The 14,557-nt window shown below is 35.9% G+C and overlaps 1 protein-coding gene across 1 annotated transcript; it reads right to left on the bottom strand.

Annotated features, from left to right (window-relative positions):
- Positions 1–4,612: 4,612 nt before the first annotated feature.
- LOC107921480 (ribosomal RNA-processing protein 17-like) lies at positions 4,613–13,130 on the bottom strand. Its single transcript, XM_016851328.1, has 3 exons — positions 12,984–13,130; positions 12,664–12,915; positions 4,613–4,714 (listed from the first exon to the last, which is right to left on the bottom strand). Exons 1-3 carry the CDS (start codon positions 13,128–13,130, stop codon positions 4,613–4,615), a joined length of 501 nt encoding a protein of 166 aa, XP_016706817.1.
- Positions 13,131–14,557: the final 1,427 nt, after the last annotated feature.

Here is a 14,557-nt window from a genome sequence, read left to right as displayed (position 1 = left end):
CGTTACCCTCTATTTTTACCTAAGGATCTCTATTCTTTTTTTTTCGCCTCCTTTGGCTTTTATAATTGTTTTCCCTAGGGTAAATCAAACAGCCCATGATCTAAGTACAGTTGGGCTGAAACTGGTATGCGTTGAGTGTTGACTCGATCTTCTTCATGGAATTGCCACGGCATCCGCATTGACAAATTGTCCAACCTTTTCCCCCAGCAAACCTTCACTCCTTTAATTCTTGTTCTTGAACCTGAACCTGCCAATCCACCACCTCACACACAACCCTTCCACAAGCAATTAAAAATAACTAACATTTAAGTATGTCCAAGCTCCTAATCAAATGTTAAAACAAAAAAAATACTAATGGACTATCCTAAAATTCAACTAAATGTACCTAAGTACGGGCAATTGACTAGATATAAATGCATGAAATATAACTCTTTTCAAGAGCTATCACACCCCCAAACTTGATTTATTGCTTGTCTTCAGGCAAAATATACATGAATGCATGAATGGAACAATTTTGTTTTTGCCTATGCACATAATCGCCATGTACTACCAATCCATTCAAAGAACAATATATATACTTCAATTCTCAACAATCTTTCATCTTTAAAAACTTATTTGAGTTTCAAAAGTTTACTCAACAAAAGTAGTGCAGAAAATTGCTCCCTCAAAAGAAAGTTTCCTAAGCACTGATGTGTGCTTTTTGGCCATAGCAAACATCTCCTAATTTATTTAGTTCATTTGTTACCTAAACTCAAGTTACTTTGTAACCCTTGCTCTAAGCCGTCTCAAAATATTTATTTATTTATTTTATTAAACTAGAGCATATTGGTATATTAGGGGAGTTAGCATGTCCCAAATATCTTTGGCTTGATAATCACAATGGAGCATACACTGAATTACCTAGTACTCAATCATGTCACAATTTAAATAAAAATCACTCTTGAAGCTAAGGCTTTTAACTTTGAAGATGGATGGAGGAAACAACTACCTCTTTAGATACTCAGCTCGTTACTACAGTGGAGTGCCCCTAATTTTGATTTCTCTATTACACACTCTTACCTAGATTCACCTTTCTAGTTAATAGCACGATGGAGCAAACAAAGTACTACTGACTTACTAGACAATTCTATGCATTGGAGTGTCTACTGTCCTTTATTATTTAATTAATTTTATGGAAATGTGACTGAGTTCATTAAAAAACCTTGTTATAGTCCAAAAATAATTGAGGATAGGACATCTTATTTGTAGGGGTAATCTTCAAGCAACCTAACCTAAGCTAAATTTACCTTATCCAATGTCACATTTTTCTAGATTTATTGAAGAATTAATCTCCTCATATAACATCATAAGTAAATATTGTACTTCGCATAGGCAAAATAGTACTTAGTAGTTATGTGGCACTGGCAAAACAAATTTAACAAGGCTAGAATGAGCATAGCTACTAGATATATAATGTAGCCTAAATGCACAATACGCCCCAAACCTAAGGGATGCATTGTCCTCAATGCATGTACAGATATGTAACAGGAAAACAAAAATAAAGATATGTACAGAAAATGTCATGGCAAAAGAAATAAAATGCATGAGGTAGGGAAAAAAACATACCTGGCTTAGACTAAAGTGTAGTTACTTCATATGGCCATGTGAGTGGATTTATGACACTGACTTTATACTGTAGCTTCCTCTTCATGAGGTTCATTTCGTCCCCCTCCTTATCAATTTCCGTGAGCTCATCAATAAGACGCTCCGTGTCACGGTCTTGTGCAGTTGTAAAAGTTGGTGGGGTGCGTGGAATAAGGTCCTTACCATTCGTGGTGGCAATTTCGTCATTCTCTTCTTCTTTTGCATTATCAAGATTTAGTGCTGTCATCTTTTCAGGCTCCTCAACAACAGTTTCCCTTTCATCAACAGTGGTTCCAAAATTCACAGATTCGGCTCTAGCAGCAGGAGTTTGAGCTAGCTCCTATGCAACTTCAGGAATTAGGAGCAAAAAGTTGGGGAAGGCATGGAATTCTTGCATCAGCTTTGTAAATTTCTTTTGCAGGGATCTCGACATTCATTCACCCAATTTGTCAAGACATAATTTTCTTTCGAGATGCGACGGTAAACTCCTCCTAGTATCACAACTGATAATCCTACACTTTTATTCTGTCTCCAGAAATCTAGAAAAACTACTCATTAATCAAAGATAAAACAAAAATGAAAAAATATTAAAAAATTAGTGATAACAAATAAAAAATGAAATAAAAGTAAAGCAATTAAATAAAGGAAAAAAAAACAATACTGTAACTCAAACATATCGAAGGTCAATAGATTGCTTGTCACGATTCACATGAGCACTCGAGTAGTGGTCATTAGGAAAAATTATTGTGTTACTTCGCTCAAGTGAGTCTTCGTCACTATCAAAATTGTTATGGCAAAATCTTCTGAATTCTTCTACTGCTGTTTCTATCAACCCAATTGCGTGACATCCTTCATTCTCATCAGCACATTTCAAGACATCAAATATATTGAAAGTAATCTACTGATTATTTACCCTCATTTAATTAAAGGTCTTCCAAGAATAATTGGCACATCTTTGTTAGCTTCACTCTGCCAGAAAAATAAACTTATCTACTCTTACCAGTATGTCCTCAATTTTACCTTCTGGATGTGTGTAGGATCGATCAGCTAGTTGCAACGTAACCGTAGTAGAGCTTCATTTCCCAATTCCCAACTTCTTAAAAATAGATAGAGGCATTAGATTTATACTCGCTCCTAAATCACATATTTCCTTACCAACATAAGGATTTCCAATTGAACATGGGATAATGCAACACCCTGGGTCCATCAACTTTGGAGGTAGTTTATTCATCAAAATTATTGTGCACCCTTCAGTGAGAGCAACAATCTAAAGTTCTCTCAATCTACGCTTCTTTGACAGTATAGCTTTCATATATTTCACATAATTGGGCATCTACTCCAAAGCTTCTACTAGTGCTATGTTGATATGGAGTTGTTTCAAGACCTCTGAAAATCTTTTAAATTGAACATCCTATTTAGAATTTTGGAATCACTGAGGAAAAGGTGGAGGTGGTTGTCCTTTATGTTGCTGATATAGTTTTGCTGTGGCATTTTTGTTGGCAACATGATATGATTCTACTGCAACAATCTTGTGCTTACCCTTTTCAGCTGCACTGTACTTTTCATATGGCTATGGGATCTTTACATGGTTGTTATTCAAGTCATCCACTCCTACCATGCCATCTTAAGCAACGTCATCAAGCTGAGTTCTGCTTTTAAGAGTGATAGCCTTGTACTGTTCCTTCCCTTGTGTTCTCAAATTCTTAGTATCGCTTGGCAATGCTCATTGTGGCCTCGAACTTAAGGCATTCGTTATCTGCCTTACTTGATTTTCAAGAGCTCGGAGAGATGTAGCTTGACTCTGAATTACAACATCATTCTTGGCCATATATTCTTTCAACAAGGCTTCAATAGATGATAACGATAATGATGAAGTCGATGCCTGACCTTGTTGGACATTTTGTGTCGGCATAGGTTGGGTATAACCAAGCAGTGCACTGATGGCATTCTGTCTTGCCGCATTATTAAAATTCCTCGTACTTTAATTATTCCATCTAAATTTCAGAGGTTACTTCCACCTTGGATTATACGTGTTGGAATAGTTGTTATTGTTCAGGTTGAAATTACCCATGTAGTATACCAATGTTGGGTTTGACAGGCATTCATCAAACACATGGTCTTCACCGTAATAAACACACGATAGTTTTGCTGCTTTCACTTGGGAAGATGATACCTATTAAGTTAATGAAGTGATGGCATCAAGTTTCATGGTGCCAGTAGCTCTCCTGCCAGTCCCAACTCGCATGGTAGGATATTGATAATCATTGTTGGGAATCTGTTCTAAAATCTCATATGCTTTATTGTAAGATTTATCGAACAAGGTACCATTGGCAGAAGCATCAACTACCATTCTTGTATGTATATTCAACCCATTACAAAACATCTCCATTTGTGTCTAGTGCTGAAACCCATGCATCGAACATTTCCGAAGTAGTTCTTTAAATCATTACTAAGCTTCATATAGTGTTTCATCCACTGATTGCTGAAAAGATGTGATGTCATTTCTATGCTTGGCATTCATATTTGGGGGATTATACCATAGCAAAAATCTTTGGCAAAGATCACTCCATGATGCCATTGTTCCTGACGACAAAGCATTCAGCCATGCTCTTGTACGATCTCTCAAAGAATATGGAAACAGTTTAAGTCTCAGGGAATCTCCAGGAACACCCAGTTGTCTAACCAAGTCAGAGACTCCTAGAAAAAGTCTGAAATGCAATCGTGGATCTTCAGTAGGCAACCCGCTAAACTTTCCTACTATTTGGAACATCTGAAACGTTATTATTTTTAGCTCAAACTACTGAGCTTGTATGTACAGTCTAACTATTCCTAGCTCCAACTCTTCTAAAATTGGAACAACATGCTCTCGAATTAGTCTATCTCGATCATCTATCACACAACGAAGAGGAGGATTAACATCATGACCGTTTTGTTTATCATTGAGACCATGATCATTCAGGCCAGGATCATTCCCTTCCCTAGCCATATTTCAGACTTCTTTTCTCCTTCTTCGCAAAGTTCTTTCGATCTCTGGGTCAAAAGGATATTCTTTACTAGTAGGAATACCTCCTTTTATACACTGATGAAAAACCTGTAAAAAATAAATACAACTATGTTAAATAAAAGTAATGCAACTATGTAAAATAATAAAACCAAAATTCACCAGTTGCCAATCCCGACAATGACAAAAAAAACTAGTCGAGTCTGAAATGATATGCGAATTGTGCAAGTATACACGTCGAATCAAGTAATAGTGTGATAACTCAGATCATCTCCATAGGGATCGGTTTGGTATAAAATGGCCAAGTTATTGTACTGAAGTATGATTAATGTTATGGCAAAAATAATGTTAAGACTGCAGTGCCAATTTGAAGGAATAATAATGTTTATTATCTGTAACTGATAAATGATGGAAAATGCTCTGTAAATACAAGAGTAAAAATGCAATGGAAATTACGAGAATAATTATGTGAATAATGTGCGAACAAATAAATAAACAACTAATAATTCTATGGAAAAGATACGATGGCAAAGGATAGAGGGTCTACGATGCTGATTTGGAAGGCTGAGATTACCAGAATCTGCCCTTACTGATAATAATGCCTCGACAAAACCTTACGTAATCTATTCCTCAGAAGAGTTCTAAAATGGTATGCTTCTTTTGATTACATTAAGCGATATATATCTGTAGGCCTTTAGCACGATGCCCTATATTGTTTGTTTTCTTTCCATATGAACGTTGCATTCAATCAAACGTTGCATTAAGAGTTCTAAAATTGTTTGCATTATGTCTCATATCATTCAATTTCAATCTTATTAACCTAACCTTGTCAAAATTAGATTAATTAAATGGACATGCTGTGACAGCCCTAATTCGACCCTAGTCGGAATTTGGTTTCGGGACCACAAAACCGAGTCATAAAATTTAGTTAAAATTTTATTTGCATATCTTATATGTGTGATAGTACTTGTACAAAAATTTGATGTTTTAATTTTATATTAGGAATGTGAATTTTGCTTGAAAGGATCTAATTGAAAGACTTGGAAAATTATGATGGGTAAATAAGTAAGGACCAAATAGTATTAAAGTGGGAAGTGTTGTCCTTGCATGTCAAATTAGCCAAACTAAAGCATAGTGGCCGGCCATGCTATGGGTGGAAACATGTCTCCAACATGTTATGCTAGTGATGTATGTTAAGAAAAATAAAATAATGAGCATGGTGATTAAATAATGAAAGGAAGGGTGATGAAAAAATAATAATATGGTCTCATCCATACCCCCTTGTTGCCGTGAATTGAAGAAAGAAAACAAAAAAAAAAGTGTTCATTCTTGAACATCTTTGGCCGAATAGAGGAAAGAAAGGAAGGGGAAAAGCTTGAGAAAATCGGCTATGGTGGTTTGCTAGACTAAGGTATGTTTGATGTTGTCCTTGAGATGCATGCATGTTTTAGTAATTGACTTGAGTTCTAAATAGCCCATGTTCAAATCTTGAATCTTGTTGGTAACATGAGCAATCGGTCATGAGAAAGTGTTCAAGAAATGGTTGCTGTTCATGTTATTTGGATGAGAAATGGTGAGTTTTGTTGTTTCATGTTAAAGTTAGGTGAATGATGATAGAGGAGTGTTTGAACTATAAAAAGAATCGGCTACCTTGTTATGAGCTAGGGCCGAATGTGAGTTTGGTTGTGTTTGAATATTACATGCTTGGTAGAATGGTGGATGAAGGTGCCGAATGTATGTTGGATTGATAGAGTCTCCAAATTGATTTTATGTGTGTATGCATGACCGAATATACGTGGTCACATGAGTAAGGAAATGAGTTATTTGATATGTGGTAAAAGTTAAGTACTAAATCGAAGGTTGCTAAAATTGCCATTTCTTTAGCCGAATATGTGTTTGATCAATGAAGGAATTGTTGAAGAATATAGGTGAACTTGGTGAGAGCATTCGGCTTAGTGTATAAATGATATAAAGATTTTAGGAAATTGTTTTGGTTAGGTGTATGTATGATTAAGTATATTCGGCAATATACTTAAAGTGGGTACATGATATTACATTATAATTATTGAGCTTAAGTATATGGATATGTGTATATGTGGTCATATAATGACATTTTGGTTTGAAAATTTAATGATATGTGATTGCCGAATGTGATAAATAAATTCATGTTATTGGGTTAAATATTGAATACTCTTATTTGTATTATTTAAGCTCAAGAACCTAAAGGAGAGGCATCCAACAAGGGGAAATCGAAGGTCATCGAGTAGCCGACTCGGAATTATTTTACCCAACATAAAGTAAGTCATTAAGCATATAGTTGGTATTAATTCAAATGGTCATAACGTCTATGTAATGATGCTGAATGGAATGAATAAATATATATATATGCATGTACGTATGTGATGATGAAAGTGTTGAATGAAAAGAAAAGAGGTGAGATGTATTGAGTTGTTGATCTCGGCACTAAATGTGCGGGTATAAACAAGTATGACCATGAGATTGGCGCTAAGAGTGCGGGTTTAAATTGTGCAGCACTAAGTGTGCGAATTGAATTGACTATGTAGCACTAAGTGTGCGAGTTTGACTATGTAGCACTAAGTGTGCGAGTTTGACTATGTAGCACTAAGTGTGCGAGTTGACTATGTAGCACTAAGTGTGCGAGTATGATTATGTAGCGCTAAGTGTGCGAGTTGATTATATAGCACTGAGTGTGCGGACTTAATAAATATTCTTGAATCATTATGGACACTAAGTGTGCGACACTATTGAGTCGATCACGGATAGCGGATCGGGTAAGTATCTTGAGTTCATGGCTAATAGGTGCTATGTTTATATTTGGAGTTGAGCTTGGTAAGTTGAACCTATGTGACAAATATACTTGAAGTCACGTACATAAGATTTATCGTGGAATGGGTGAAAGGCCGTTTAGTTGTATGATTGTAACGAAAATAAAATGATTTATGAAAATGCCTCGAATATCCTATTGATGAGTATATGGAATGTGAATGCATGATTTGGTATGAGATTGAACCGATAGGTCGGAGGAACTATGGTATGGTTCGGTATGGATGGAGTAACTAGCCTCGTTCCATTTTGTTTCCTCTTGTGGTAATGTTATTAATGGATGGTAGTGTATTGCTTATGACTTACTGAGTTATAAACTCACTCGGTGTTTCCTTGTCACCCATACTAGGTTTCTTGGACTCGTCTCTTTTTGCGTGGTCGGGCCGTCATCGAAGTCATCACACCGGATAGCAAGTTTTGGTACTTTCTTCTTAGTTGGCTTAGGAGAACATTTCGGCATGTATAGGCTATTATGTTGTGTTTGAACTTTGGTATGTAATCTTTTAGCCATGCGAAAATGGCATAAATGTTCGGTTGGGTTTGGATTCATACGTTAGGTCGCAAATCTTGATAATTCGACCTTTTTATGCCATACGTCATGGTTGATTATTTTGGTGTTAAAATTCATGATATGGCAATAGTGTACTAGGGGGAAGTTTGACAATGATTAGCCTTTGGCATGGTTAGTCATGATCATAATTTGTGATATGCATGATGAATTATTAGTTAGATCAAGGAGTAAACACGAAGTGGGCATAGTTGCTTTCGTAACAGATGCTGGCAGCAGCAGTGACATGAGATTGAAAAATCACTAAAAATAGTACGAGTGGAATTAATTGATGAATAAATTATGTAACCGAATTTCGATGAGTCTTTTTTCATATAGAAGTAACGAAAAGATCATATGGACAGTATGTTAAGAGATAATCAGGTTCTCGTGGGACAGGGCCAGAACGGTTTCTGGATTCCCTGCTCCGACTTTGGAAATTCATTATAAATTAACCAGAGATAATTAGGAGTCATACCATATATTTATAGATTCCTCTCTGAGTCTAGTTTCTATAGAAACAAACGGCATCAGTATTGAAGCTCTGTACAGGGAGATATCCAGGTCGTAATGTGCAAAGGTCAGCGTAGTCGACCCCAGTAACATGGGAGACTTTGACTAATAAACTGTACTAATTGGCCTGACCAAAAATTCTATAAAAAAATATGTAGATGGGAATATGAGTCTAGTTTCAGGGAAAATTCACGGAACTGGATTTCGAGTTCCAGAGCTCAAGATATGATTTTTAAAGCGACTAGTACGCAGATTGACAGCTTGTCTGGAAAAATTTTAATAAGTGGTTTGAAGTCTGTTAACACCTCGTGTTCGACTCCGGCGACGGTCTCGGGTTCGGGGTGTTACACATGCTATACATCCATCTATATCTAGAGTTTGCAAACATGTAATTTTTTTAAAATTGTTGAATGGAACTGTGTATTAAAGAAGATTTATGCTTCAGCCATTAAAGGAAATAAAAGTTTCATCTAGTAATCGCAACCCTATGAGATTTAGCTCATAGGTCGAAAATTAAAATTCAAAAAAAAAATCTCATTCAACATTGTTTCAACAAATCAATTCACGAAGAGTAATCAAGAAATAATGGAAGAATTTTGGGAGGATAACTTTCGCTTATCCAGCCTAGACTCTAACGATACAATGTCATGTGGTGGTTGGGAGGGACTGCCTCTGTCTTCCTCTTCCTGACAGTGCTCAGTCGCTGCCCTCTATTTTTCCTAAGGATCTCTCCTCTTTTTTGTTCGCCCCTTTTAGGTTTTCCTCTTTTGGCTTTTATAATCGATTTCCCTAAGGTAAATCCAACAGCCCATAATTTTCTTCCCTCTTTTCTAGGGAGATTTTTCTAGTATAAGTACAGTTGGCCTGAAACTGGTACGCATTGAGTGTTGACTCGGTCATCTTTCTTGAATTGCCACGGCATCTATGTTGACAAACTGTCCAACCTTTTTCCTCGACAAGCCTTCACTTCTTGTTCATGAACCTAAAGCTAGCAATCCACCACCTTACACACAACCCTTCCACAAGCAATTAAAAATAACGAACATTTAAGTACAACCCAAGCTCCTAATGTAATGCTAAAACAAGAAAAATACTAATGGTTTATCCTGAAATGCTACTAAATGTACCAAAGTACGGGCAATTAGCTAGATCTAAAGGGATGAAATATAACTGTTTTCAAGAGTTATCAAGGACAAAAGATAGGAGGATAGTTTTTGTGCTCCACCTTTGGCCATTTTCTAGTTGTTTTGTTTATATGTCTACTATGAGTATTCTGGTTGTTTATGAATTCGGTGAATGAGAAAATTATGCATGCATAATGCTATCAAAGTTCATGAATATCTGCAACTATGATATTTGGTCTATATGGTAAAACTGGTATGTAGCATATTTTATAATATAGAGGTATTGACGGTAATCATGTGCATGTTATGCGTGACTACTAAATGGAAGTATAGAGGGATGTATTTTTACGGGGTAGTTGAAGTTAGAAAAATGGATGTAATAGAGGAATGGGAAGACAAAAAGAGGAATTTGGAGACGATAGGATGAAAATGGTTATCCATTGCCTCTACGGAGTGACACCATGGAAACAGTATATAAGCTCTACAGAGTGACACCATGAAAATTGTTATCTACAAGCTTTCTAGAGTGTAATCATGGAAACGGTATAAAGGCTCTAGGGAGTGACACCATGGAAAATATATAGGCTTTACATAGTAACACCATGAAAATGGTTATCTACTATTGTGTGTAAATACAATGTACAAGTGTGCAAGTATACACGTTGAATCAAGTAATATAATGATACGTGAGATTGTCTCCATAGGGTTCAGATATGATTAACTTGGTAAAGTTGTTGTTATGAAGTATTGGAATTATGCTAAGGAAAAACAATGTCAGAAATGTAATGGTAATCAAAATAATGATGATCTGCACAATTTATAAACAAAAAAATATTTAGAAATATGCTATGGCAAAGATATCAAGTCAACGATGAAAGGATCAAATCCGTAGAATGAGGAGGTTCGAATTACTAGGTATCTACCCTTATAAACCAAAAATGCCTTGACAATATCTTAACCATTTTATCGCTCAGAACGAATCTTAGATAGTCTGCTTCTTTTGAGAGTAGGACCTCAAGTTACCATAGCTAAAGCATTATATGTCTATAGGCCTCAGGTGTGATTCCCAACACTGATTTCTCTTTTTTCTGTACAAACATTACTCTCTGTCTAGAAATTGCTATGGGTTTTCTATCGAACAACCCCTTGTATCATTCAATTGCGATCCATCTAACCTAACCTTTACAGAATTAAATTATGTTTATAAGCATAATAAACATTCATCTATGTCTAGAATCTGCATGGATGCAATTCAAGAAGAACAGATTGAATGAAATAGTAAAATAGATTAGATCCAAGCTTCAATATTAATGAAAAATTAGAGCATCATCCAGTAATCCGAACCCAATGAGATTTAACTCATGGGTTGGTTAATCAAATCCGAATTCAAAATATCATTCAACATCTTGGAAAGACCAGGTTAACTGCCTTCTTCTTCTTCCTTGTGTTCTGCTCTGCTTCCCAGTCTCTACTGCTACCCTCTATTTTCGCCTCTTGATTCCCTTCTCTCCTCTCTCTTCACTCTCTTCTTATAGGGTAGATCCCCCATCTTAGCACACAATTTTTTCTCTCCCTTTTTTAGGTAGATATTTTTGGACAAGTACAACTAGCTGAGACTGGCACAAGTTGAGTGCTGACTCGGTGTATTCTTGGAATTTCCATGGCATTAATGTTGGTAATCCGTCCACCCTTTTGCCATGAAAAAACTTCACTCTTTCATTTCTTTTCCTTATTCTACACCTGCTATCCAAACAAATCATTTCCACCCACAAGAAAAAGTAACATAATAACATTGAAGCAGAATCCAAGCTTCATGACAATGTTCCAAAATACTAATATAATATCCTAAAATGCAAATACATCTACTTAAGTACGAACAATTAACCAAGTCTAGAGACCTCAAATATAACTCTTTTCAAGAATTATTACACCCCCAAACCTAAGTTATTGCTTGTACTCAAGGAAAATATGTATGAATTCATGAATTGCCACAACAACATAATTACCTTAGTAATGCCAAATTATGTACAACATATTTTGTACTTCAGTTCTCAGTAATATTCTATTTCTAAAAATTTTCTCAAGTAACACAAAAAATATTACCCTAAATGAAAATTCTAATTACTCATGAAATTCTGACTATAGCAAGCACCTCCTAATATACTTAGTTTATCTTTCATCTAAACTTAGTTTCCTTTTTAAAATTGGCCTTACATAAACTCAGTTACATACATGTCCATTTATTATGCCTATTCTTTTACTAGGGGAGCCAGCTCGTCACATGATTCTTTGACTCGACAATTACAATTGAGCATACACTGAATTGTCGAAAACTCAATCATGTCACAATTTTAATACTTGCTCATGAAGCTAAGGATTTTGGCTAAAAAGATGGATGCAGCAAACAACTACCCCCTTAGCTACTCAGCCTATTACTATAATGGAGTGTCCCTAAACTACTTTTTTTATATTTTCTTAAACATTGCCACTTTATTCATTATTAAGTATTTCCATTGCACTGGGGTTAGCTTCAAGAATCTTTAACTTTATTAAAAGAAACTTACTATAGATAATTTTAATTGGAACTAGGACATTCTACTTTTATGGGTCAATTTTCACGCAACTATCCTTTGCTAAACTTACCTAATTCACTGTCACAATTTTCTAAGTCTAGTGAAGAGTTAAGCTCCTCATCGAACATCATAAGCAAAAATCTACTCATTACAGTCTAACAATCTTTGGCATTTATGTATGTTATGGCAAAATGAACGAAAAAATGAACAAAAATACTAAAATGAACATACTTAACTAAATATCTAATGGTCCTATATGCACAACACAACCGTAAACCTAAGGGATGCATTGTCCTCAATGCATAAACAGAGAATACTCAATAATGGAAAAACATATATATATTTAGACAAAAAATGATAAAAATAATGAATGCATGATGGAACTAAAAGAGAAACAAATGGCATATAAAATGAATGCTAGGATTGAAATTTTGTTACTTTCATTGGAGTGAGTCGATTTGCGCGCATCGTACTTGTAGCACAGCTCCGTTTCAATGAATGGATTGGCACATCATCAGATTTGGTGAGGTTATCCATAAGCTTGTTGATATGTCGATCTTGCTCTGTCATTTGTTCAGTTGATAGAGGTGGGACATCTGTAGTGTCATCAGCAGGCAATGTAGAAGGTGGGTTATCTACTTCCTTTCCTTCATTATCAGATGCAATAACAACCGATTTAGTCCTGTCATCCTGCGTAGGTTTTTTTACTCATTGTTCTTCAATGGCAGGTTATGTAGGTGCGGGGTTTTCTCACTCGCCTCTGCTTCCTCTTCCTCTTCATCCAGATCTGAATTCAATTCCTTGGGGAAGCTACGAAACTCAGGCATAGGCCTGGTTAAATTCTTTTGTAGGGACCTCTTTATCGCAACATCTCTCCTTTCCACATCAGCCCAGAAGATAGCCATATGTTCTTGTGATTGTGCCAAGTCAGTAGCAATCCTCAATTACAAGGTCTCAAATAGAGTCAATTACTTTTGCAAGTTCCCGAATGAATTGAGTAGTTCCTGCTCAAAGACACTATTAGAGGTGGAGGAGATTTCCAAGGCAGAGGTTAGAGTACAAGAGGTAGAATCAGAACCAGGAGGTGAATATCGTGGCAAATCCTTCCCTGCAAACTTCACAACAATTTGCTTTGTAATGGCCCTTTTGTTTGGAGTAACATCTTTATTGGCCTAGATAGAGAAATTCACACGCTGACACAGCACAGTGATGAGAGAGGGAAAATTAAGACTCCTTGCATTCTTCTAGTGCAGCAGTTGACTTCTTTGAATATGATTTTCCCATATTTATCTTCCTTCCTATTATAATAGAATGGAGAAAATACATCCGCTCCTTATAAATTGTAGAGTTATGAGTGGAAAGAATTAGGCGTGTTTTAAGGAAGTGGTACAAAACCCTAAAGTTGGCTTTCAAAGAGGTTCTCTCCACTATGTAACATTCTGTCTTGACACCGTCCACTTAGTACTTATTGCACACAGGTCTTGAAGAACTTGATTCAAACCATCCGTAGTGATTATAGTGACAAACTAATTATGTTCATCGATCAAATAGGCTGTATTGAGCATTGAAGGAATATTCATCAAAGAGCATTGATGGAGACAGAAATAAAAGCGTTGTTTGGAGAAGTAAGATGAGCATAGAACTTACGTACCATCTTTGCCAAAGCATCCTCTAGATGCAAATAAAAAACCTGCCATCTGTGTACCAATCTTCCGCTACTTGGTTGAAAAATGTACGTGGTAATGGTGCAAGTGGTTGCAAAGTAGAACATCTGCCCATTAGAAGAAGGTAGAGCAAATGGTAGACAAAAAATATGAAAACTTTCAGGAGTAAAAGAAATAGAAGAAAGATTGGAGAAAAGAAAATTTAGGTCAAACTATTAAAGAAAATTAAACAATTAGGGTAAAAGAAAAATAACATGGCGGCAAAGTAATGGGGTGACGTGGGGGAGTGGATGTGCGGCAATGATGGTGTGATTGTGGTGTGATTGAAATTGGGGGGGAAAAGGAAAAAAAGATAAAAAAATTATTTCGAAGGCCAAATATTTGGGAAACAAATGTCGGTGGGCCAAAGAGCAACGCAGGGCCCTAATCCCCTATTACCATTAAAATGCAATACCTACAATACAAAATAAAAATTGTTAAACCCAAGTAAATGAAATAGCTAACAGAAAGTAAAAATTGACAAAACTGAAAACAAAAAGAAATCATTGAGATGCTAAAGTTAAACATCTTGGAGATCAATGAACTGTTTATCTCGAGTCATAAGAGCACCCTAGTAATACTTTAAGTATTTCCCATTGACTTTAAATGTGAGCCAATCTTAATATCTT

The sequence above is a fragment of the Gossypium hirsutum genome, chromosome D01 (genome assembly GCF_007990345.1).
Source record: "Gossypium hirsutum isolate 1008001.06 chromosome D01, Gossypium_hirsutum_v2.1, whole genome shotgun sequence".
Lineage (NCBI taxonomy): Eukaryota > Viridiplantae > Streptophyta > Magnoliopsida > Malvales > Malvaceae > Gossypium > Gossypium hirsutum.
Note: the sequence above shows the minus strand (reverse complement) of the source record. Positions and strands in the feature narration are given on the sequence as shown.

Excerpts from the sequence above, each read along its gene's own strand:
- LOC107921480 (XM_016851328.1), bottom strand. The coding sequence starts at position 13,130 with ATGGCTATCTTCTGGGCTGATGTGGAAAGGAGAGATGTTGCGATAAAG. Across the intron at positions 12,916-12,983 it reads AAGAGGAAGAGGAAGCAGAG|GATGACAGGACTAAATCGGT; the intron begins GCGAGTGAGAAA and ends AAACCTACGCAG. Across the intron at positions 4,715-12,663 it reads ATCGACTCACTCCAATGAAA|GTTTTTCATCAGTGTATAAA; the intron begins GTAACAAAATTT and ends TATTTTTTACAG.